At 39.3% G+C, this 26,483-nt stretch overlaps 1 protein-coding gene across 1 annotated transcript in view; it reads right to left on the reverse strand.

The window, feature by feature from the left end:
- mdn1 (midasin AAA ATPase 1) overlaps window positions 1-25,762 on the reverse strand; it is a 186,184-nt gene extending 160,422 nt beyond the window's left edge. The window contains exons 1-12 of the mRNA XM_060849750.1: window positions 25,647-25,762; window positions 19,179-19,402; window positions 16,619-16,843; window positions 14,723-14,830; window positions 10,117-10,309; window positions 8,424-8,633; window positions 7,682-7,813; window positions 5,905-6,008; window positions 5,482-5,596; window positions 4,206-4,405; window positions 2,730-2,811; window positions 1,350-1,445 (exon numbers count right to left, since the gene is read on the reverse strand). Coding sequence (XP_060705733.1) covers window positions 1,350-1,445; window positions 2,730-2,811; window positions 4,206-4,405; window positions 5,482-5,596; window positions 5,905-6,008; window positions 7,682-7,813; window positions 8,424-8,633; window positions 10,117-10,309; window positions 14,723-14,830; window positions 16,619-16,843; window positions 19,179-19,402; window positions 25,647-25,742 — 1,785 coding nt within the window. The 5' untranslated portion in view covers window positions 25,743-25,762. The remainder of the gene's footprint in view (window positions 1-1,349; window positions 1,446-2,729; window positions 2,812-4,205; window positions 4,406-5,481; window positions 5,597-5,904; window positions 6,009-7,681; window positions 7,814-8,423; window positions 8,634-10,116; window positions 10,310-14,722; window positions 14,831-16,618; window positions 16,844-19,178; window positions 19,403-25,646) is intronic.
- Between the last annotated feature and the right edge of the window lie 721 nt (window positions 25,763-26,483).

Below are 26,483 nucleotides of genomic sequence, written 5' to 3' on the forward strand. Positions count from 1 at the left end.
GGAGAAGGACATGGTGAATCTTCAGAGTGTCGGTGTGAACTCGTTGAGCCAAATAGCCTGCTTCCACAATGTCGGGATTCTACGATTCTCAGGGACAGGATTTATTCACATTTGGAAAAAATATGCATTTAATAATGATAGGCAGCAAAAGTGCGGAGAAAGTCACATCTCACGAATTTGATTAAGATTTTTTTGATAAAGTCACAACTGATTGATGAGGGGAGGGCAGAAGATATTGTCCATACGGACTTTAGCAAGGCCTTTGACAAGGTCTCTCATGGCTAGTACAAAAGGTGAAGTCACGTTGGATCGGAGCTGAGCTGGTAAGATGGATACAGAACTGACTTGGTCACAGAAAACAGGCAGTAGTCGTGGAAGGGTCTGTGACCAATGGCAATAATCAGCGCTAGAACCCCTGTTGTTTGTAGGAGCATGTAGTTGGTCTGATTAGTCAGTTTGCAGATGACACAAAAATTGAGGGAGCTGCAACTAGTGAGGAGGACGGCTCAAGGCTACAGCAGGATATAGACAGGCTGGAGAAATGCCATACATTCCTGATGAAGATTTTATGCCCGAAACGTCGATTCTCCTGCTCCTCAGATGCTTCCTGACCTGCTGTGCTTTTCCAAGGCACACCTTTTGACTAGAGAAATGGCAGATGGAATTTAATCCAGACAAATGTGAGGTCTTGAATTTTGGAAGTTATAATGCACGAGGGAAGTATGCAGCAAGTGGCAGAACCCTTAGTAACATCAACATGGAGGGTTTTAGGTGTACAGGTCCACAATTCCCTAGAAGCGGCATCACAATGGATAAGGTAGTCAAGGATACCTAAGGCATGCTTGCCTTCATCAATCAGGGCACAGAGAATAAAAATTGGCAGGTCATATTGTAACTGTATACAATTTCGGTTAGGCCACATGTGGAATACGGTGTGCAGTTGTGGTCAAAATATCCTGTCACTAACATATTTCATTCTTTCAGAAACTGCCCAAATGAAATGTTTGTACAACTAATGCTCTAGCAACTACCAAAGAAACTACTTTAAAGGAGACTTTCAAAGCCAAATTAAAATTCTATTGTTTAAAGCTACAAGTGTTGTTCTTTCAATGAGCATTGGACAAAATTAACTTGCTGATTTGCAGAACTAGCGTCTCTGTTACAGGTCAAGCAGGTTCATTCTGCGCTGCAACAATGTTGTGATTTTTCGATTTGGTGAAATTAGGGTGCGTCACTCCAAAATGAAGGAGAAAAAAAAACTCAGGTTATAAATAAAAATGTCATTACCTGTTAATCCTATACACAACATTTGAAATGTTAAGAGAATCCTGCTCAAAAGGAATCCATACCTTTTCTTTTGAAATGTTTAGCTTGCTTCCAATGACTTCAGCCATTTTCTTCCTGCTCCCCCATCTGGACATCATGGCTGTGAAACAATCCAGCGCCTGTAAAACAAGTCACATTAAGTACTCAAAAAATGTTCCAAAATATGCTTGTCTACAGTCACTTTATGCTGTCAATATTTTAAGCTCAAGTAGCTTCATGTCTCCCAAACACAGCAGAAACAATTAACATATTGCTGCTATAAAATCACCAACAAACTCGCACAACCCTATTTAGTGGATTCACTTAAAAACACATAGAAGAGACTTAACGATTAGAAATAAGAAGAGTTATTCAGCACATTGATTCATTTACACAGACAGCTACCCACTCCCATTTTCTCAATGACCACATGGTCCAACTGGAATTCAGCGCATGTTTTGATGAGAAAGATCAGTTCTAAATTTAGGAGTTATTAATGTGTTTATTTTTTACCCCCTCAACTCTTGCAGTTTCATTCTAAGTAATAGCTTAATTTACGTTTCCACTTCAGATAGTCTCCAAAACACCATCCATCACACATCAGTTCAGAATTGAAAACTCTAAGGTTTTCCAGTCTGTTATAGATAGTTAGGTGGGCATAACATAAAATTCACTATTTTGTGCTCATAGACAACTATAAGCTCATATTCATATTTACTCATGGGGCATCAATGTTCCTGGTTGGCCAGTATTTATTGCCCATTCCTAATTGCCCTTGAAATGGTGGTCATGAGCTATCTTCTTGACCTGCTATGGCAAAATTGTGGGGGGGGGGGGGGCGGCACAAGAGAGAAAATGATTTTTTATTCAATGACACTGAAGATTCAGCGATATGTTACCGAATCAGTGTTGTCACTGGTTTGCAGGGAAGCTTGAAGGTGGTCATGATGCCATGTATCTGCTGACCTTATCCTTCTAGATAGATGTGGTCTTGGGTTTGGGAGGGTGCTGGGTTTCATTTCACTGACATCAGAACGTACAATTTACCAACTTCCCCACCACCTCCCCCCCATAAAAAAAAGCACTGAATAACTCCTTAAAATGATGACAATTCATGAAAGATATCAAGTATAAAATCTAGGACTTAAACAAATGTTGTTTTAGATTGAAATCAGAATTAGGGAAAATTTTAAAAAATGCAAAAATAGGAAAACAACAGTGGTTGCTGAAAATCAGAAATTAAAACAAAATAAAAAGCAACTTAAGTAGTTTGCAGTCAGATAGCTTCGCTGAAGAAAAATAATTCGCGTTTCAGGCTGATGTCTTTTCATCAGAACAGATCCTACACTAGGTCACACTGTGCAAAAAGGGTGTTGCACAATCTTTCACACATCCATCTGTTAAAAAATTAACTTTCTCCTTACCTCCCGAAAGATGTGGAGAGCTGTAGAAGGGGACGTGCAATCAAAATTATCAATGATGCGTTCACACCATTTCAGTAAATCTCTAAAACCAAGAAAAATAAAAGAATTTAATATGAAATTATAGAATATACACTAAATTAATGATCGATAGTGATCATAAACATCACCATTAACCATGCGGTATTAAGCTAAAGACTTACTTTGTCAAATATAACCTGTCTTTATAACACAAACCCCCACCTCCCCTGCCCACCTTCCACACCCATCCAAAAGTACTTAGGATCTGTTGTTCCGGGTCAAGTTCTATATGGAGTGATTTTTAAAAGTGTTATATCATTTTGGAGTCTAAAGTAGAGGTAAATTGGTTTTTGTTAACCACTCTGTGGAATCAATTTAAAAATATTCTTTTCTTTTAAGTTTCAGGTCAGAAGTGTCATATCAGCAGAAAGGCAGTTAGTTTGCAAACTCCTCACAGTGGAAAGAATTCTCCAGTTTTCCTGCAGTCCAAGGAGAAGGGCTGGAAACGAACCTGAGTTTCTCTTCAGATTCAGTGGAAAGAATAAGTGACTTAGTCTGTAGTTTTGTGTCTTAGGGAATGATAGAAATGGAAAGAATCACATCTGGCAAAATGTACAGAAAGCTTAAAAGGAATCACCTGCAACCTCATCAGCTACGAAAACAGAGTTAAGACAACAGGGATACTTCATGAGGTTGGGTGTTTATAAAGAGTATTGCACAACAATCATAGATCAGACGCAGTCTCAATTTCTATAAATAAACTTTTTTTTTGGGGCACTCTTACTTCATGATTCATTGACATCAAAGGGGAAAACATGACAAACTGTATTTTAAAACAATGGCATATCACTGAACCACATTACCTGAAAAGATAATTAAGTTTCAATATTGAACTGGATAGAAAATTTGAAAAAAATGGAACAATGTTCAGGTTATCTCAGAATTGTTATGATGCAGGAAGTGGCCATTCAGTGTCTATGCCGGCTTGAAAGCTTTTTGACTTGTTGTCAATCTCCTGACTTTTCCCAATAGTCCTGCGCATTGTTGCTACCTAAATCATCTAATGCCTCAATTGAATTTGCCTCCATCAGACCTTCAGGCTGTGCATTCCACACCATAAATTGTAAAAAGAAAATTGCTACAGGTGTGGAAGAATCATAGGTCAGCTCTCTCATTAACAGACAACTGGTGGTGACTTTAACCATAGGGTCCCTCGATTTGCATCACTCTGCAATGCAAACCATCCATCTAAGCTAGCCAATACTCATTCAATATTTGATGAGTCAGGAGTGGAATAGCAGTGGAATGCTTTCAGCCAAGGTAACTGAAGGAAGGGATAAAACAGAGCAATCAAAATTTCCAGCTCTAGGATAAAAGTTCACTCTTCAGTGTCATTGCAATCACCACAGATTATCAGAATAGAATACAAGTCACTACCGAAAACAAAGTGTTGCAAACCTTAAAGATAATCCTCTTCCCTCAAGGCACACATCTTTATCATCAATTTTTGTTTCACATTGAACAGGTGGTTGTTTGTTTTCATGATTCCCATCCAAGTTGACCTGTGACCCTTGATGTTTTGTGCCAGTCAACTGGCAATAAATGTCCAAAAGACGATCTATTACTATTTCTAGGCTTGGATACCGATTTAGTAAAACCTGTAAACAAATTTCAAAATTATATATTTTGAAAGAGTACAATATTCAAACAAATACTTGTCAAAAGATGTGCTTGATTTCCCTCTATTCCCTTCCGCAGTGAAGACATCTGGTGTTGTTCGGCTTTGTCATAAATCAATAGTACAATTCAAATTACTTCACAGAAATGTGCCTGATATCCAGAGGTCTTATCCAAGAGAAAACAGAATCTAGCCCAAGGCAATGTACTTCAACAGATTTACCATCTAAAATAACTAAACAGCAATCAGAAAAACAAACAGGAATCAAAACTTCTGTTACAACTTGTCCCGAAGACATGGTCAAAACATTTGTGTAAGGGCTTACATTGATGTGAAGATTTGTTTTATCCCCTTCCTCATTTCCTTTTGTAAGCTTATATTTTCAAATATCTGCTCACAGGGTGTCAGGCATTGTTAATACTGAAACTCCCTTAAAAAGCAATGAGCCCTTATTGTGAAAGAAAGGGGTCTTTAATTTTTTTACATTGAGCTTCAGCATTGAATGTACTGAAGTTGAAAAAGACAGTTGAGACAACAATGAGCTAACTTGGCAGGTTTGACAAAACTGCACATTTCAATTCGGAGAAAGAATTAAGATTATTAGTATTTCCTCCAACTAGACAAAAAAAAAGCTAACAATGGGTTTACATGGGGTCCACTTCTGGTTTCTCGCACTGATTTGTACAGTCTTGGGTACAGGGAGCACGGTATCAACTAGCTGGAGACAGAGTCAGGGTTTGGGAAACAGCAAGCAAACTTGTATAAATAAGTAAAATTGTGAAAAGATTCCAGAAAGTGACACTATCAGAATGAGTAATCATTGAGTAACATTTAATGTGAAGTGATTTTAATTTTCAGGAGGAAGCTACTGACAGAATTTCAATCACACATGGCATAACAGGACATAATGAAGCACAAAGTAGTTTTGAGAATTATGGCCACAATTTTGGTCTCAATACCAGAATGAGGTTATGACTGTTTTTTTGGGGCTCAAGGTGGGAGAAGGGCATAATTTCAATAGAACCATAGCAGTAGATGAACGTACAACATACTCACTTCCTTTAGCTCTGCCTTGTTCATGCGGTCCAATTGGATTTTGGTCCAGAGTTTATCAAGCAACGTTGCATGACTGCTTTGTTGTCTATACCAACCAACGCTGCTGCTGAATAATCTATTGAAAAAAAAAGGTTGCATACAAACTCAATAACTTACAGCTGAGGAAAGAAAAACAGCACCTAGCACAAATTTAATTTCTGTTATGAAATATCCATTCCTAATAGCCGATTTTCTTCAGCAAGAAATCACAGCAATGCACTTTTGCTTCCTCCCAATTCAGTCAAGTCAATGGAGCTTGGCAGTGAAGCCAACTAGTTGAAAACATTTCCATTATATTTTATTTTTTCCTTGGACTTTTCTTTTTACTTCTAGTATACTAGATATCCCCAAACAATTAGGACAATATCATGGGAGGTAGCCAACCTCCGGGTGGCAAAAAATTGGAATCCGGGTGCTGCCTTTATGCAATCGCTTTGACCAGGAATCAGAAGTTCACCAGTCTCCAGGAGAGGGATCAGCACTGATATCTGAAATGGAAAGGCATTACTACTGTTAAAAGATTGAAGAAAAATAAAATATCCACATAAACATGCAACTAAATGGTATCTGAAGTTAAGTATTTATTTGTCAGCTTTAAACATTTTGCATGCAATTACTAAAAGAGTGGATAAGGTGATTGTAACTTTCCATTGTTTGCACTTTTTGGCAAGTTTTTATAGAAACCTGTACCATTATGGTGTACTTGTTTTGTAAAATTCAAATCGAAAAGAAAAAGCTTATCAAAAATAATAATTAATTTAGAATATATGATTGATTTAAGCTTTGTGCCTCAAACTATCCAGGTCCATCTGTGACTGGAATAATTTAGCTCTCCTTTTAATGGAAGATTTTAGGCCAGTGAAGCCCATTCTGAATGGATCATGCCCCAGGAAGACTAGAAATACCCGCATTCAATTAACCCAGAACGCGACATCAGAATGATCCTGCCGACGGGAGAATTACACAAAAAACAAAAAAAAAAAATCAATAATAGTAGGCCAGTGGATGATGTAGAATTATGCTGACAGTGCAAGTTCAGTCCCTGTACTAACAGAGGAAGCTCTACTGCTGCTTTCATAACTCAATGATATCATGACAGAAGTCTTGATTACCAACCTTCAGCTGATGAGGGCACTATGTGAAGAGCAATCTACATGCTATATAAATTTACTTCAGTATAACTCAGATCTGCCAGTCAGCTGCACAGTGGGTACCCAAGTCTGATTGTGATTTAGGTACCCTTTTTCCATTTGACACAGGAGTATTTGCAAATTCAAGTCCCAGTGAGGAGCTAGGTCAGGAGACGAGCACAATTGCAGTGATTCTGGATCAGCGGTGCTGGAAGAGCACAGCAGTTCAGGCAGCATCCAACAAGCAGCTCGTTGGATGCTGCCTGAACTGCTGTGCTCTTCCAGCACCATTGATCCAGAATCTGGTTTCCAGCATCTGTAGTCATTGTTTATAACCTACAATTGCAGTGATGTCTACTCATTTTTAAAAAAAGAAAAATGAACTGAGGACACACCTATAAGGTCTGCGTTCTGTACAACAGACATATCAACTTCTGAAACAGTAAAGCCGTACACCTCCAGCCCCCTACGCCCCCCACCTCCTGGTATGCAGTACATTCCACCACTAGAATCCTACCCCACAAAACTTTCCAACAGTTTCAGAAAGGGAGGGTACCATTGTGAGACTGTGCAAGCCAACTGATTTAGTTTAAGTTGTGTTCTTCAATTTGTTTCAAAATTCCAAGCCATTCTGTAAAAATGCACAGATTCCACATTGTATTTCTGGTTGCCTTATGCACCTGTCGTAGGGAAATGAACAGTAACTGGAGCAGGGTAAAATCAAAATAAGTTTGAAGCTTAAATTTCCTGGGTTATTACTATACATAACATCAGGACTTACTCAGGGTCCCAAAGAACATTTGTGACTGGAATAATTTAGCTCTCCTTTTAATGGAAGATTTTAGGCCAGCGAAGCCCATTCTAAGTGGAAGGGCCTTGATCATTTGTACAGTAGATAAGACGCTGAATAAAAGAAAATTACCTAATAGCACCATGGCCTTGCACTGCACACCATGAATTGGACAAATTTATACTTATCAAAATTTTATATTTGTGTCAAACCATGATAAATGCTTCAAGGGGTTACGTACTACATCTAAAGGTGCATGATCAATGTCCTCCAAGAGGAGCCAATAGCCATTGGTTACTGCTTGAGTCAAGGATCCTGGCTGCCAAACAAACTCCCCTGGAACATCTGCACAGCGATACATTCCCAGCAACATCTAAAACATACAAGTACATCTGCAATTCAGAATTTAAGCAATTCATTATTCTTAAAAGATGCAACTTCCCTGCCCCTCCAGAAAGGTTAGCTTATTAAATTTGGATTACACAGTGAAGAAAACACACAGTGAAATACACATTTGGGAAGAAACCTTCAAATGCAACCTTATAGTAACATGTAGAGGTAGTCAGGAAGAGACTTCCATTCTAAGTGGATGAGAGGAAGTCAGATACTGCTGTCAAATGCATAGTTGTTTTGTAAGGCAAGGGGAAAGGAAGCAAGCAAAATGACAGGGGGGAAAGGGAGGCAAAGGCTGATAATCTGCAGGATTACTGGAATCCTAATCTTAGCTGGAAACTGTTTAGCCAGCAAAGACAACTTTGCTCTTAGCTGGGAACATCTTTTTATCACTTTAAATTAAATTAAGTTAAAACAATGCTAAAGCACAGGACTATTCTGCAAGATAAATTGAGCACACGAATTCTTATAAACTGGGATGCTAATCTCAGCAAAGCAAAGAATAATGGGGGAAAAAAGGCTGACATCAGTAAAAGCCCAGGAGCAGAAACGAAACTGTATTACTAACCCGCTTTTCACTCAAATCTTACCTTGCTATCAGTCTGGTCTCCAAGTTGTACTTTGAGAAAATCAGGTGGCTTCTGTCGACCTGTAAGCGCTGCTAAATGTTCAACTAAAGTGGTTTTACCACAACCGATTGGTCCTTCCAGCAGCACGGCTTTCTGGGATGTCACTGCCATGGCCAAGCTCTGCAGATAATTGTAGGTGGAGGCTACTAACACAAGGGACTGACTGATGAGCTGAGAAGAGGAATAACAAAAATATATTAAAAAAATAGCTTTGCAAAAATATACGGTTTGGTTACAAATTAGTCAAAGTTGACCAGTAGACATGGAGTTGCAGTGCCAACTTGCTGCATCAAGAAAGGTCTACGCTAAACTTCAGGAAGTCCAGACTCAACTGCATTGCCAAAAACATTATTTTGATATTTTTCATGAACATTCAATTACCTAGTTCTACAAAAATGTCAATTTACATAAATGGACATTCAAATCTGTCTATAAGCAGGCCACAATTAAAGTAAAAATGTGGATTAGTAATCTGCAGGACTAAATAGAATTACAAATGCAATTTTTTTTATTAGTTTCTGCATGACAAACCATAAACTTCAATTCTGTACTGAACAGAGTTTAAATGTGATAATAGGAGATGAGTAGCATTTTTAAAAAATGAACTGTACAGTGTATATTTTGGATTTAGAGTGTACTCATTTTACTTATATAGTTTGAGAGTTTAGTGTTGTCCATGACAGACAATACCTGAGCAGTGTGGAACGTCAAAGGAGGCTGTGTGTAGTGGAAATAGTTCTAATTGCTTGCATCATGGTTTTCAGTTTGAGCAACAGTTCAGGAGGTATGGATGGGCAACAAGTGCTGGCTTAGCCAACACTGCTCGCATCAAATGAAAGAAGGAAAACCTGGAAGATGGCCACGTAGACGGAGATGGAACTGAAGTACTGAAATGGCAATAATGGGAATTTACATAGTCATGGGAAATAGACACATTTTTAGGATCGCTTGTCCACTCAATCTTCAAATCTAATACAGGGAGGAGTTGCAACTTAAGTGAACATTGAGAGTCATTAAGGATCACACAAAAACTACCACAACTATTAAAAAAAATCTACCAAAAATGCAACTGTCCTTGTGGAACAGGAAGTTCAGAAAAAAACCGCTTGCACCAAGTGTTGAGATGTGAATCTCTCAGAGATTGAGGCAAATAATATTGATGCATTTAAGCAAAAGCTAGTTCAGTAAGAAGGTTAAAAAATAGGGTACAGACAGTTACGATGATTGATTTAGCAAGGCAAAACGGGAGGAAGCTCAGTTGAAGCACAAACTGGTTGGGCTGAATGACCTGTTTCTGTTATTACATTGACAAATATCCAATGTCATTTTAATACAGTATATAGAATATTCAAAGTTGAATTTAAAAGCTGAGAATAGAGTGAAAAAAAAGTCCAAGCAAAAAAAAAATGAATGAATGAATGGTGGACTCTGCTAATGCGAGAGTCAGTATTGTAATTAGCTGTTGATCAACAAAGGTGACTCCGAAACCCTGAATGGACATAAATAATAGTCATTGGGATGACTAAGTTGGCAGAGAAAAAAATTAAAGTTAATAATTTAAAGAGGAATGCAAAGTCAGTCCAATAAGACAGATTGGCATTAAAAGATACCAAAACCATTATTTTGAAATATACAACTCAAATAAATATTCAACCTGGTCTTGATGGATGAGGTGTTTCCTTGGTAACACTACTCCACATACAGGCACAACATTCTCAGATAAATCTCCAGACATTATGTGCCCTTGTGTATATTTTAATGGTTTTGTTTTCTGCCACAGTGCAGTCTTCGAATTTGCCAGTATCAAAGCCTTTTCCACATTGAGAGACAGAGCTTCTTCCAACAATCTATGAAGTAAAATACATTTTTATTTAAAAGTAATTAATTGCAAATCACAAATTCAAGCTTCACATCAGTAAGGGTATTAAATCACGAAGATAAAAAATAAAAAAATTGTTCTAAACTGTTCTACATTGCAATGTCGCTGCAAATACACAAACCTTATTTATATTGAATGTGTGTCATGAATTCATCTGTCATCCTTTGGTAGAAACTCATTCAGCATTATGCTTTTCTTTGATATTCTATCCCCAAAAAATCACAAATAAAAGTCCATAGTGCAGAACAAGCAACTACCTATATTATGTTCTCCCACTACATGGAGAGAAGCTGTCACTCAAGATTAGCTACAAGTCAGAATAGTCTCAATTAATAAGACCACAACTTTAATTTATCATAGTCGGTTATGGTGGACAATTGTTCCCGCCCATTTACCAGTATTGCTTAGATTCAAGTGTCAAGTTTCAAATTGCAATAAATAACCAATTTGCATCAAGGCCACCCAACAAAAATCATGAAGTTTAATGACCTGCAACAATACCAATTCCAAATTAATGTTGAAACCAGAATTGTTAAGCATAGTCACTTAGTAGTACAGAACTGTAGAATGACTGGCAAATAAAAAAGACATGCTACAAAAGTGTTTTTCGATTTGCACTCGAGACTTGCACACAAGAACACCCAGCTTAAAAAGGAAGCAATACATTTTTACTACATGACAAAGAAGTGCTGATTGCTTGGCAAGGCAACTCCAATTGTCCGAGACAGTGCCATCTGAGAACTATTGACAACCAAGCTTTTCTTTAGTTCAGAACAGGAAATTGCCCGGACATACTAATCTTTTCTGTGGAATGCAGTGACCTGCATATGAATATGTAGTTTCTTGCAAGTGCAAATGAATCTGACTTAAGATGATTGGTGTCATAATTCTAAGCAGATATTATTCAGATTTAATTCAACATCTGACATCTAATAGCAGATCTACATTTAACATTGTACATTGTGTTGTCGGTTTTACAAGCAGAGATTGGTTTGGAGTACAATTTGTACTCTCCCTGTTGCAAACAGATGATAGAAGGTGTTGTTTTAAGCAATATGTCAGTTGTCAGGCCATACAGCCTATGTAACTGGCAGCACAAAACACAGATTCATGTAACAAATCACACTGTGGAACAAGCAGAACAATTTTTTCAAATCAAGGTATTTTCCATGAATGGGATGCTATCTCGTCTGGGGCTGGACATAGTGACAGTATAAAACAGCTAGCTTTGCTTATTGTCCAAATTTGTCAGAAAATCAAAAAATAAAGACCTGTACTTCAGCTGAATGTGCTAATCAAGCCTCCTGTGTTCAATAATGTAAAGTTGGAACACCAATTATTACCATCTTGCACTACTGTGACTGCATTATAACTTCAGGATAAATCAAATCAGACAAAACTGTCTTTTGTTAAACATAGAACATTGGTAAATACATGGCAAAAGTCTGAAAAATTTAACTTAACAAGACCACAAGTAGCATTAGACCACTTCTATACATTTCAAAATATCAGCACATCCTCCTCTGTAATGTGGACATATTTCAAGATGTCACTATTTACTTCCCTTCATTTTCTATCTTCCATATCCTTCTCCACAGTAAATACTGATGCAAAATATTTGTTTAGTATCTCCCGCATCTCCACACATCAGATGCCTTGCTGATCAGTGGGGGCCTCTATTCTCTCCCTAGTTATCCTTTTGTCCTTAATATACTTTTAAAAAAACCCTTTGGATTCTCCTTAACCCTCTTTGCAAAAGCTATCTCATGTCCTCTTTTTCCTCTCCTGATTTTTCTCTTAAGTATACTCCTGCCTTTGTAAGCTTCTCAGGATTCAGTCGACCTCTCTGGTCTATACCTGACATACGCTTCCTTCTTTTTCTTCACCAAAACCTCAATTTCTTTAGTCATCCAGCTTTCCTACACCTACCAGCCTTTCCTTTCACCCTAACAGGAATATACTGTCTCTGTACTCTCATGATCTCATTTCTGAAGGCTTCCCATTACCTATAAACATCTGCCTCTAATCAGCTTTTGAAAGCTCTTGCCTAATACCATCAAAATTAGCCTTGTTCCAATTTAGAACGTCAACGTTTACATCTGGTCTATCCTTTTCCATCACAGTTTTAAAACTAATAGAATTATAGTCGTTGACGCAAAGTGTTCCCCCACTGACACCTCTGTCGTGTGCCCTGCCTTATTTCCCAACAGTAGTTCAGGTTTTGCACCTTCTCAAGTAGGTACATCCACATACTGAATCAGAAAATTGTCTTGTACACACTTAAATTCCTCTCCATCTTAACCCTTAATACTATGACAGTCCCAGTCTATGTTTGGAAAGTTAAAATCCCCTACCATAACCACCCTATTATTCTTACAGATAATTGAGATCTCCTTCCAAATTTGTTTCTCAATTTCCCTCTGACTATTAGGGGGTCTACAATACAATCCCAATAAGTGATCACCCCTTTCCCATTTCTCAGTTCCACCATAATAACTTCCCCGGATGTCACCAGAGGAATATCCTCCCTCAGTACAGCTGTAATGCTATTCCTTAACAAAAACACCACTCTCCCTCCTCTCTTGCCTCCCTTTCTGCCCTTCCTGCAGCATTTGTATCCTGGAACAATAATCTGCCAGTCCTGTCCATCCCTGAGCCATGTTTCTGTAATTGCTATGATGTCCCAGTCCCATGTTCCTAACTACGTCCTGAGTTCATCTGCCTTCTCTGTTAGACCTCTTGCACTGAAGTAAATGGCGCTTAATTTATCAGTCCTACGTAGATCTCTGCTTTGTTCCTGTCTGCCCTGACTGTTTAACTTGTTTCATTTCTCAACTGTACTAGTCTCAGATTGATCGCTTTCCTCACTACCTCCCCGGGTCCCTCCCACCGCCTGCCCCCCTCCCCACTTACTAGTTTAAATCCTCCCGAGCAGCTCTAGCAAACCTCCCTACCAGTATATTAGTCCCCTTCCAATTCAGGTGCAATCCATTCTTCTTGTACAGGTCACTTCTACCCCAGAAGAGATTCCAATGATCCAAAAAATGTGAACCCTTCTTCCCTGTACCAGCTCGACAGCCACACGTTCATTTGCTCTGTCCTCCTATTCATACCCTCACTAGCTCGAAGCACCAGGAGCAATCCAGATATTACTACCCTTAAGGATCTCCTTTTTAAATTCCTGCCTAACTTTCTATATTCTCCTTTCAGAATATCACCCTTTTCCCTTCCTATGTCATTAGTTCCAATGAGTACAATGACCTCCTGCTGGTCTGTCTCCCTTTTGAGAACATTCTGCACCCTCTCAGAGATACACTTGGCCTGGTACCAGGAAGGCAACACACCATTCTGATTTTTCGCTGCTAGCCACAGAAACATATTTGTGCCTCTGACTATAGAGTCCTCTATGACAATTAACTGCTTGGAACCCAACCTACCCCTCATTACATTAAAGCCAGTCTTGATACCAGAAATTTGGCTGTTCATACTACATTCATTTCAGAGTGCATCATCCCCTACGTTTTCCAAAACAGCATTCTTGTTTGAAATGGGGACAGCCGCAGAAGACTCCTGTATTACTTGCCTACCGCTCCTCGAGTTAACCCATCTACCTGCTTGTCTGCGGCTTTTCTCCCTCTCTATTACTGCCATCCATCAAATCCCCTAACTCTTGTAAATTCCTTATTGCGTCTAACTGCCACTCCAACCGATCCATGCAATCTGATAGGATTCGCAACCAAACACACGTCCTGCAGACATAATCATCAGTAACAGGAAACTTTCCCTAAAGTCCCACATCCGGGAAGAACAAACCACTGTACTAAAGGCTATCTATAGACCCAGAAAATACCACCGTCTTTTTGTTCCAAATAGCAGTGCTCATGGTTCAGATTTTTTAAATTTAATCAAGAGACAGATTTCAATAAAACATATAATCAAGAAAGAACCCATACTCGTCACTACTGTTGACTTACAGCAAGGTTACACTTAAAAACTGCGCACTTATCTGTTCCTGTGCTGTAAGCTCCACACACAGGTTCCTCCAAGGTCAGCTGTGAATTTCGCCATTTTTTTAAAAAACTTTTTCTAAATGTAGTCCAATGCCCAGAGATAGAGAATAGTAAGGATTTGTAAATTGTTTCCAAATTAACACACAAACAAATCTACCTATTGGCTTGTTTTTACATCCGATTTGTGGAACAAGCATCTGCATTACATACAGGCTGCTGCCATTCTACTCCCAGTTGGTTCTCCAATGCCTAAGACCCAATTTCATTATGTATCTTGTTGGATTAGGTTAATAAAATAAACCACAGACTGTCACACAACTGACCATGTATTCTTCAGTTCAGTCAATTTAACCTCGCTGTGCCAAACTTACTGAAGTCTAAAAGTTGTCAGTTCTTCTGCAGTGAGAATCTTCTTGAAGAAATTGTTCTTTTGTTCATCATTCATGTTTGTGACAACAGCAAGACATCTAGCGGTGTACCTGAAAAGAAAACAAAATGACTTAAGTACAGTATTCCAGCAGACAAATGTCATAGGGACCGGACAGGAAAAAGGTTCATCATTTGGTGACCAGACAAAATAGTTTTGCAAGCGTAAGGTATGGTCCCTCCTTCACTTCAGATGCAAAAGCTCAAATATTGCGCAATTTCAAATCCAAAAGTATAAAATAGTTTCAATCAAATAAGCAGCTCCAAAGCAGAGACTGTTTCATCAGAGGTTAAAAAGCATTAAAAAGGATGTTACAGAGATACGATTATAGAGTGGTTATCATGTGCTTTGATTTTGGCAAATCAATGTTATTCTTCAGGTAAACCACTTTTACTTTCAAGCATCAGTGTCAGAAAGTGTTCACACAGCTGCATTAGCTTCACTACTTTCCATTTCCTTACATCAGACGAGGGAGATTGCCAATTGTTGCCAAATTCAGGAAGTGGAGGACACATTCACTGTTCACTAGGAATGTTGTAAAACATCTACTGGAGTCAGCAACCAGACATGCATCCAGGTACCCTAGTTTAAACTTAAAGCCCAAGCAGAGACACGTTGCACCATGTGAACCACATCAACCAACCCTTCAAGTGAAATGATTGATTTCTCGGAGGTCTCCGACGTCCCCTAAAAGCAAAAAGCAGCTGTATCATCTCACAGAAGTTTAAGCAAATCAATTCAGGTAAGTAGTCTCGTACTTCTAAGAAAATATTTTGCTTTATGCCTCTTGTACATTTACAAAGATCATTGTCTCTTGTGAAAGGCCAACCTGCTCTCTGAAACTCTTTATATCTTTACAATGTACATGACGGAAAAGCAGTTATAATTCTTGAAGTGGCCTTAGTTTCCAATTATTTGGATCGTGTTTGCAAACTGGTTAATTTAATTTGGCTAAGTTGAATTTTACAAAAGTATATATAACAAGGAGCAGTAGTTTTTGAAAAGATATTTTGCCTAATGCTATGAAGATGTGGATGCACTATACCTTTAAGAAAGTTAAAAGCTAGCAGAACAACCCGACAGCACCAAATGTTCTGAACAAGATATAATGTAACTTTTGGTCCAGCAGCTAGTGTAGCTGGAGACAAAAACAAATTTGAATTAGGACAATCAGTTTAAATTATACCCAAAAAAAGAAATAAACTCCAATCAAGTTTGAATTTAGCATATTGCCAATATTAAAAGCTGATGTTTTGCAGGTATAAGACCGGGAAAATACTAACCATCGAGGGAGAACTGCCAAGCCACTAACATGTACATACTGCCTAAAAAAATAGATCTTTTAAAAGGTACCTTTACTTATCAGTGACCTGTAAAACAGAAATCCTCAAGAAGAAGAAAAGACGACAGAGGAAGATATAAAGAGACGATTTGACAGCTGGCTGGTTTTGAAATTTGAATTTTTCAGTAAATCTTAATCAGGGGTTTTATCAGACTATTATTATAGAAGGGAAAGTAAAAGATAGGTCAGAGGAAGGAGTCATAAATAGTTGTTAGTTAATTATTCTCTGTTATACTTTAAGAAATAAAGTTGTTAATTTTTATTTTAAATAGCTCTTGGCCTCTTGAATTTTCATAGATTACTGAATGGCATAAATCTTTTGCGTTGCTAGTTTAAAATTAAGAGAGAGGGTTTATTCTGTGCCATAAGACGAATTAAATTGACATTTTATTTAGCAATGCAAACAGTTTGAAATAAATTATCACAATGGGTTAATATCTGTAGTTCACGATTATAAAGTGTTTGATTTATTATTGTCACGTGCATCTAGATACATACCAGCGGACCAAGGTATCATGACTTCTCAACAATGGAATGCAAACACTCCAATCCCATAATTTACTGAACATTATCCAGTTTTCCTTCAGAAGTCTATACGCTGCACTCATGAGGTCTCGGAGTTTCATGCGTTTTCGACCATATCGGACTGCATTGGAATCTGAACTCTCCAGAAAAAGTCTCTGGAACACTGGTGGAGAATCCTTGAAGTATCTCAATGCAAACCTTCCGAGAGAGAAAACAGAATAAACAAGTTATCAATAAGAATTACTAATCTGCTATTACAGAAAAATAAAAGGCCTTTCATTCTCTAAAATGTCCTTAGATGTTTCCAATAGTGAGTCACTCTAGAACCACTAGAACAGAGCTTAAGATATCTTGCTCCTGGAAAATCAAATCTTTGCACTGTGTTGACTCTACAGTCCATAAACAAGAAAGGTCAGCAATGTTCCCCAAGCCAGATCTGAAAACAGAGGAGTCATTGAAACTCATTATGCTGGATGTGCACTAACAGAGTTACTACTTAACTCATACAAATGCTTAACCTTATTGTGGTATGTGTGAAGGTACTCATAGTCCTATCTATAAATATCTCCTAAGCAGCGTTGCCTGTAATTTTTGTGAAACTTTTGCGTAGAATTCTTGAGACCTTGCTCTCTCTTCACACACACACACACACACACACACACGAGAGGGAGAGCGAGAGAGAAAATTTATTGCAGTTCATTTATAAATTAGAGTTTCATAGAGCCTTGGGGAGGAAACAGTGTAACATATTTCAAAATGGAAAGGAAAAAAAAGGGAAAAAAAACCAAAAACACTCGCTTATGGACTTTAAAATGCAGTCTGCCTCTCTCCCCTGGTATTAATCAACTGGGCTACTTTTTTCCTGGACAGCATTGAGCTTCTTAAGTGTTGCACTTATCCAGGATTGCTTTCACAAATCTGCAGATTTGTGCTTTGTAGATAGTGAACAGGCTTTGAAGAGTCAAGAGCTAAACTATTTGTTCAGTTCCCCAGTTTCTGACCTGCTCTTGTGGTCATAATATTTACAATGGTTCGTCAAGATCAGTTTCAACTAATGCTAAACCCACCCAAGTGTTGAAGTTGAAGGATTCAGTCCTGGCAATGCTGATGACCATAAAAGGGGAGATGGTCATCAATGCAGTGTTTTTGAAAAAAACACCGTGCAACCCAAAATGTTGTCCAGATCCTGCTGCAGCAGCCAAAGTTCATTGGGCCCATGACACCACCCCAAGGAACTCCTCCACTTCAGGTGGCTTCTAACAACTATAACCATCCTCCCTTTCAGCTGTGTCTGACATCAGCCATGAGTGTTTCTCACCACTTCCCACTTCCCTCCTCCCCACCCAAAATAAACCAAAAATGAAGATCAGCGAGCAGATTACTGCTGAGTAGGTGCCATTTAATTGCGCTGTCAATTACTTGTCCATTCTTGCTGATGAGGCAGTAATTGGCTGAATTAGCATTGTCCTTTTTCTCCATAAATTAAATGGTTCCACTGGGGTGTTTTACTTATTGTCAGATGGATATAGATGAATGAGAAGGCACAGGCAACCTGGACTGCACCTTCAGCACCACAGCTGGCTGGTTGTAACAGCTGATGACCTTCAGTGTAGTCAGTGTACTCAACTGCTTCTTGATATCACATAAGTGAATTGAACTGGCTGGAGACTGGCATCTACAATGGCTGGCACCTCAGGAGGCAGCCCATATGGCTTATTTGGCTGAAGTTGGGAGAAAATGCTTCAGCCTCGTCTTTTGAACTCAATTGCTAGGTTTCACCATCTATGGTGGTGGAGACTGTTCATGGAGCTTGCACCTTTGACATTATATGGTTACACAAGTTCAGGATGGCTCACCATCAGCTTCTCAAGGGCAATCAGGGATGGGTAACAAAAGCTGGCCTTTTGACAGTGACACCCAATCACAAGCATTAATCTTTAAAAACCCCAAATCATTATAGGTATAATCAAACCCTACATTTGTGGGTTTATTACTGACCACCTGTTCACCTCTGCACTCACCTAACTCCAACCTACAGTCATTTCAATCCAGTGTTCAAAATCTAAATCTAAATGACAATGCCTGTCCAACGACTAATAATTTGATTTTGCAAGCACTGGGCTTGCTCATGCCACAATAAGTACCTGAGGCTAAGATTGCAAAGGAATTGTGTTGGAATCCCATCTGCATGTGGCCATTTCCCCAAAAACATGGAGGGACTCAGCAAAGAAAGGCCTGTCAACATAGTGGCACACCAAAGAATGGCCATATATGTGTTGCAACATAAGGTAGCAGGAGTGTATGCAATTTCTATTCACTATCAGCACAGGAAAATAAAGTGAAAGTTTGGGAAAAAAAATAATAAATTGTTAATTGAGCCAAGACTCCTCCCCCTGACCCTCTACCTGCCCAAATTGTATTTGCTACATGCAGCTATTTGCATGGCAATAAAATACATGATTCAATTCTGTACAACAGCAACCGAACATCTTCTATTTCCAAATTCCAATGTTTATAAAAGGGAATAACTTACGAAATGACATCGGGGCTGATATCAATAAGCTTGCTCATTGCCACACACAGCCTCTCATGTAGATCATGGTTGAATATGGCTCCTTTAATTGCCCGAACATTGCGTTCAAGAAGGTCCAATAGCAAAGGTCTGAGGTGGCGCCCAATTAGCAGTGTGCAATCTTTATCCAGCAGAAGTTGAGCCAAGGTATTAAGGATACACTGCCGATCCTGCTCGTTCCAAATCTGGATTCACGGGTAAAGAAAAACACAATCACATGATGCAGATTTAAAATATCACCAATAACATTTGACAAGCAACACTTTTGTTGACTGTAATTTTGAAAAGATCATCCATCTATTCAACTTAAACTTGAATACATTTTCTGCCTCAGCTCCCAATCCTGCAAGTGAATACCAATGCTTCTAAAACAACTTTATCATGCTCTCTGTTCCAATTATACCTCTGACCCTCTATTTATGAATTCTAAACTATTGCTTCTATCCTTTCAGAATGTTAATATGTCACCATATTAGTGCAGATTACAAGAGAATTGTAAATTTAAACCCTTTGTCATTTTGAAAGGTAAACAAATTTGTACTTCCTTACCATGGTGAAAATTATTAAGAATGTATACCCTTTAAATTCTTAATAACCTTCAGATAATGTTTTATGTTGAAAGATCTTACAATTTTATAGAAATGTTTTTGTAGCTTTTAAATCCGGAAGATGTAAGAGATCAGGTCAACAATTCAATCGGATTTTGTTGTTTAAAAACGGCCTCAAATTAAGATACTACCTTCAATGCCCCATGAAGATGATATATAAAATCCCTTATTGACAAAATAATACTAACTGCCCTTCAGCCCTCAGGAATCAGGAATGAAAACAAATTTAATGCTGGCGGCAGTCTCTCGAAGTGATATTGATGCCTGTTCTATGCCTTCCCTCCAGACCAACTGGCACCAACAAATCACATGTAGTTGAAATCCCATTTTCCAAGAACCACTTCCACCAAATCTCTTTCCTTCAATGCCAGGTTAAATATCCTCTTCCATTCTCCTCAGCATTCTTTCAAACAGCTGCCATGGGGCAAATACCAGGACTAGATACAACAGTAAGGGAATCAGAGATCCTTGATGGAATTATCCACGGTCCACAAAAGGACCACAAGCATCCCTCTCTATTTGAATCACAGCTGGTTATGCTATAGCTCGAGTGATACTATGCCACGAGAATGGGGTAAAGAAAGAAGATAAGCCTCCAAGAGCTAACACAGCCAGAACCCACACTGCCGAGATAACTCTGCATCCCATTCTAACCATCTCACCAATACCCCAGAGGTATGGGATAATCGGTTGGACTTAAAGCTATTATGTTGAATAAAATATCACAGAACAAGCTTGTCCTCAAAGATGAAACTCTAAGAATAAAGCGACAGTGCCAGCAGAGTTGGCCAAGTGATATGTAATGGGAGTGAACTGTTTTGTTTCAGACTGCAAGAGGTTACATCATGGGGTTCTGCTGGGTTCAGTATTAGGATCCTGACTGTCCTGACCTATCTTAATGACTAAGATTTGGGCATGCAGGGCATAATGTTAAAACTTTACAGATGACAAATCCTGGAAATATTGTCAACCATGAAATGAACAGCGATTGACTTCAAGACGATGTGGCCTCCTCTACATTGGGGAGACGAGCCGCTTACTTGCGGAACGCTTCAGAGAACACCTCAGGGACGCCCGGACCAACCAACCCAACCACCCCGTGGCTCAACACTTTAACTCTCCCTCCCACTCCACCGAGGACATGCAGGTCCTTGAACTCCTCCACCGGCAAAACATAACAACACGACGGTTGGAGGAAGAACGCCTCATCTTCCGCCTGGGAACCCTCCAACCACAAGGGATGAACTCAGATTTCTCCAGTTTCCTCATTTCCCCTCCCCCCACCTTGTCTCAGTCGGTTCCCTCAACTCAGCACCGCCCTCCTAACCTGCAATCCTCTTCCTAACCTCTCCGCCTCCACCCCACTCCGGCCTATCACCCTCACCTTGACCTCCTTCCACCTATCATATCTCCATCGCCCCTCCCCCAAGTCCCTCCTCCCTACCTTTTATCTTAGCCTGCCTGGCACCCTCTCCTCATTCCTGATGAAGGGCTTATGCCCGAAATGTCGAATTTCCTATTCCTTGGATGCTGCCTAACCTGCTGTGCTTTAACCAGCAACACATTTTCAATTGTGATCTCCAGCATCTGCAGACCTCACTTTTTACCCCTACTTCAAGACGATTTAGGCTGGTAGAACAGAAGGACAAGTAGCAGATGGAATTTTATGTAGAAAATTGATTCTGTTTGGTCGGTGGAATCAGGAGAGCCATTTATATACATATTAAAACAAAACAGAATTGTAAAAAGGAGGAGCAGAAGGCTCTTGGAGTACATATGCACAAACTATTGATGGTAGTGGGGCACGTTGAGAAAGCAGTTAATAAGGTATTGAGATGTTGGCTTTATAAATAGAGTTGGAGAGTACATAAACAAGGAAATTATGATAAACCTATAGAAATGAAAACATTCGCACTCAGCTAGACATGCACCTACAAATTTAGGCACCATTTTGGAAGAATGCAACAGCACTCAAGACCGCAGAAAAGATTTATGAGAATGGTTTGTGATTCAGATGATGAATGATTTCAGCTATGTAGACAGATCAGAGAAACTGAGCTTCTTTTCATGAGAAGAGAAAGGTTAAGGTATTCAAATTGGGAGGGTCTGAATAAAGTAGCTCAACAGAAAGAGTTCCCATTGGCAACAGTGCCTTTTGTTTCTGTTTCAGATCATTGGAGAAACAAAAAAAAATTGGAGGCAACAGGTTGAACAGATTTTATAAAAAAAAATTGGAGCAAGTGGTCCAGATCCAGAATACAATGTCTCAAAGTAGCACAAAGACAGAATTAACATGACTTTCAAAAGAGAATTTGATTATTCCTGGAAGAGAAAGTGGACATTGCTCACGAGAGAACAAAATGAAGTAACACTAGATGAGTATCTCTTGCAGAGTGTCAGCACATATACAAGGTCCTGAACGGCCTTAGACTGTACTACAACTTCTCACATTCCTCTAGTCCAGACAAACTTCACTTCCCAGTATTGCTAATTATCAAGTATTCAACATTTTTAAAAAATTGTAATTTTACTCCAGTTTATCACGCAGCCAAATTCTTTTTTTAAAATTCTTTGGTCAAAGGCCAGAAGAGGTCAGAGCAGGCTAGGCCATTTTGCCCATTGCTGCACCATTCGAGGAGACAGTGGATCATTTAAAATCCCTAAGCTGGCTTTCCTATCTTTTCTCCATCACCCTTGATTTAAAAAAATCTATCTCAACACTGAATAACCCAGCAGCTACAGCCTTCAGATGTAACCAAATCCAAATGCATTATCTTCTGAGAAAAATCTCTCTCATTCTGCCCTAATTGGCAACCACTCCTTCTGAGATTATGTCCTGTGATCCAAGACTTTCCCGCAAGGAGGAACAACCTATCGGCACCGATCCTGTCTGTACCCAAAGAAATGTATGTTTCAATGAGGTTGCCTCTCATTCTTTTGAAGTCCAATGAGTACAGGCCCTACACAACCTCTCCTCATTAGAAAATCCCTTCATGTCTCAAATCAACCTAGTCAAATGACTATGAATTGCCTCCAAAGCCAGTATATTTTCCTTAAAAGGGGACCAAACTGTTCACAGTATTCTGGGTATGGTGTCACTCATACTTTGTATGGTTTTTGCAAGCCTCCCCTATTTTTTAACTCCATTCCTGAGACATAAAAGGCTACTATTCAAATTTTCCTTCCCCATTACCTGCTGAATTTACACAGTAGCTTTGTGATTTATGCACAGGAAGCCATTCCCCCCACACCAATTCATCACTGCACCAAAGAGCATATTTTACCATAATACATTTCATTTGCCAAGTTTTGCCCACTCACTTAACCTATCCGTATCTTTCTGTAGACTCTGTGTCATCCTCGTCACTTGTCTTCCCACCTACTTTTGTATGATCTGTCACTTACTGAAGTCATTAATACTGTATATAATGTAATTGCAGCCCCAGCACTAATCCCTGTGGCACCTCACTGGTTGCAGATTGTTGTCCTGAAAATGGTCCCCTTACCCCAATCCTCTATTAGTTAAAGTCAGAAGTCACACAACACCAGTTCACAGTCCAACAGATTTCTTGTAAGCTTTTGGAGCACTGCTCCTTCCCCCTGTTTCAATTGATGAAGGAGTAGCATTCCAAAAGCTTGTGATTTCAAATGAACCTGCTGGTTTATAACCTGGTGCCCATGAGACTTCAGACTTTGTCCACCCCAGTTCAATACGAGTACCTCCACATCATAGCTTCTATTAGTTACCAATCATCTAACCATGCTAACATAATACTTCGAACATCATCGGTTCTTATTTGATAAAGTAAACTTGTGCAGTACATTATCAAATGCATTTTGGAAATCAAATACATCCACTGATTCCTTTTTATCTATCCTGCTTGTTACCTCCTCTACAAATTGTAAAAAATTTGTCTGGCATCATTTCCACCACACTTTTTGTAATCAATCATCTGCTTGATGATATTATGTAATTCTAAATGCTGTGCTATTATATCCTTTTTACTACATAGAACAGTTCAAGCCCTTCAGCCCTCAATGTTGTGTCGGCCTTTTATCCTACTCTAAAAATCAGACTAACCTACATACCTTCATTGTTTTATCTTCCATGTGTCTATCCAAGAGTTGCTTAAATATCCCTAACGTATCTGACTTTACTTCCATCTCTGGCAGTGCAGACCACACACGCACCATTCCTTGTGTAAAGAACCTCCCTCTGACATCTTCCCTAAACCATCCTCCAATCACCTTAAAATTAGCCCCCCCCCTTGACAGTCTCTGGCTGTCCACTCTACCTATGCATATCAACATCTTGTACACTTCTATCAACCCCATCTATCATCTTTCTTCACTCCAATGATGATCTATTAATACTTTTCCACCACCTCACCTTACAATTCAGTAAGAAAAGTTGAAATCAGAAAGTAACTACAAAAATCACCTGGAGGCTCACTGAAGATGTTACCTAGTATGGTGATGAACCATCTGAAAATTAACCTCCCAGCTCAGCAAGCAAGCCTAAATCCAAAAATGTTGATTCTGACCATGGGTCACTGGACCCAAAACATTACTCTGATTTCTCTCCACAGATGCTGCCACACCTGCTGAGCTTTTCCAGTAATTTCTGATCTTCTTTCTGATTTACAGCACCTACAATTCTTTTGTTGTTTTTTTTTAAAAACATTGGCATATGGAGTGAGCTGGGTTTCATATGCGAGTTGCAGAAAGTCAGTATATATTTAGAACTACCAATGATAAAGGTCAACATAATTACAAATAGGTCCATCTGGGAGAGTGGTGGAAGGGGATTCCGTTGGGAGATTTCAAAAGAGAGCCAGACATATATTTGAAAAAGATGAATTTAACTGGCTACAGAGATAGGGCTGGTGAATGGGACTAGCTGGGTAGCTCATTCGGGACTGGTTCAGATACAATGGGTCAAATGGCCTCCTCCTATCGTGTTAAATTCTCAAATTCTATTTATGATTTTTACTAAGACCTAACATTTCTCCAATAATAGAGATTAAGCTAACTGAACTATTGTTACAGTTTTGTTTTCCTCCATTTCAAATGAAGGTGTTAAGTTGGCAGTTTTCCAATCCTCTGGGACTTTTCAGACTGTGAGGATTCTTGGAAAATTACTGTCAATGCATCTCTTCCTATCTGTAGCTCCTCCTTTTAACATCCTGAGATACAACCCATCAAGGGTAGGGAACTTACTGGCCTTGAAACCTATTAGTTTCCTGAACACTTCTCTGGTGACAATTATTATGTTAGTTTATTCCTCATTTTTGCCTTTTGAATATTTAGTATTCTTGGGATGTTTTTAATGCCTTGTCATGTGAAGACTGCCATCAAACTACATCATCACATAATTTTCACAGAATTCAGGCATCAGTAGGGAACACTGGCATAATAACAACAGAACTCAACTCAGACATTAAGCCGCGATCCTGACTGTGGAGACCACATCACAGATTAAGTGACCAAAAATGTTGGACAAGGCCAATAATCCAATCTGTTTCGGTATGCCTCATGCAGCATCTGAAGGAAGTGCAGCAAGACACAGCACTGCTTTCTTCCCAGTAACAGTTCGTTTGGAAATCATTTGTCTAAATATTAAAATCAGCTGCAACTGCAGAGTGATCTATCTGAACCCTTACCAGGTGGCTGAAGGCGCCGAGTGTGATTAAAAAAAAGTCAGGTTAAGACAAACTAGGGGGGGGGGGAAACAGATAAAGATCCTATGCCCCTTCCCAAAGTCCACCACACAACGCTCCAGCCCTGGGCCAAGCTGGGATTCACTCACTGAGTCACTCACCTGCTTGGTCAAGTATTTGTTCAACTCGCTGCCGCTCTTGTCCTTTAACCTGGTGATGAGTGTCAGAGAGGAGAACTGAAACTCCATGTCCTCCATTGGAGCAGCGACCCTGCTGGAGGGTTTCAGGACGAGGTGCACGGGGGGGGGGGGGGGGGGGGGGAAATGGTCAGGCAAGTTATCCAGCCAGCAGCAGCATGTTCCACAACCAGCTCCAAACTATAGGACAGTCACACGTGGAAGAGACTGAGCAGAACACTTCCGGGGCACATGCACATTTAAAACTGAATAACCTCCCCCAAAGCAACTCCCCCACACGGACTGCCTCTGGCAACACTGATTGGTGCAATGTGCATTGAAAATTAAGTCTCCCAAACAAAACATTTCTAAGCCTGCAACACATGCAGACTTCCAATTGTGCAGCACTTTTTAAAGCTACAGAGCTGGCTTTATTTTAACCACGTCTTTTAATAACCTTTCTTTTTGCTCTGTGTATTGCAAAATGTAAAAAAAAACTCCGTTCTTTGCCGATTGCCTGAAACATCGTCCACCAAGGAAATCTTCCTTGCTTTTCTTTATAAAACTATTTCATTATTTGTATTCCTTTTTACAAACAAACAGACTTTCCACATGGAATAATACCATCTAAAATGCAAATTTGTTGAGCTGAAACAGTCATGCCAGAGCGCAGTGCACGATCAAAATGGAAAGTGGTAGTAAAGACAGGTGCTGAATGGGCAAGCTTTCAGAATATTTGGAGAACTACATCGCCCTGACAGAGAAGCAGGAAGTTTATGCAGGAGCCTGTGTTGTTGATTTATTCACCGTACAAACACCAAC

Source organism: Hemiscyllium ocellatum, chromosome 3 (genome assembly GCF_020745735.1).
Source record: "Hemiscyllium ocellatum isolate sHemOce1 chromosome 3, sHemOce1.pat.X.cur, whole genome shotgun sequence".
Classification (NCBI taxonomy): domain Eukaryota; kingdom Metazoa; phylum Chordata; class Chondrichthyes; order Orectolobiformes; family Hemiscylliidae; genus Hemiscyllium; species Hemiscyllium ocellatum.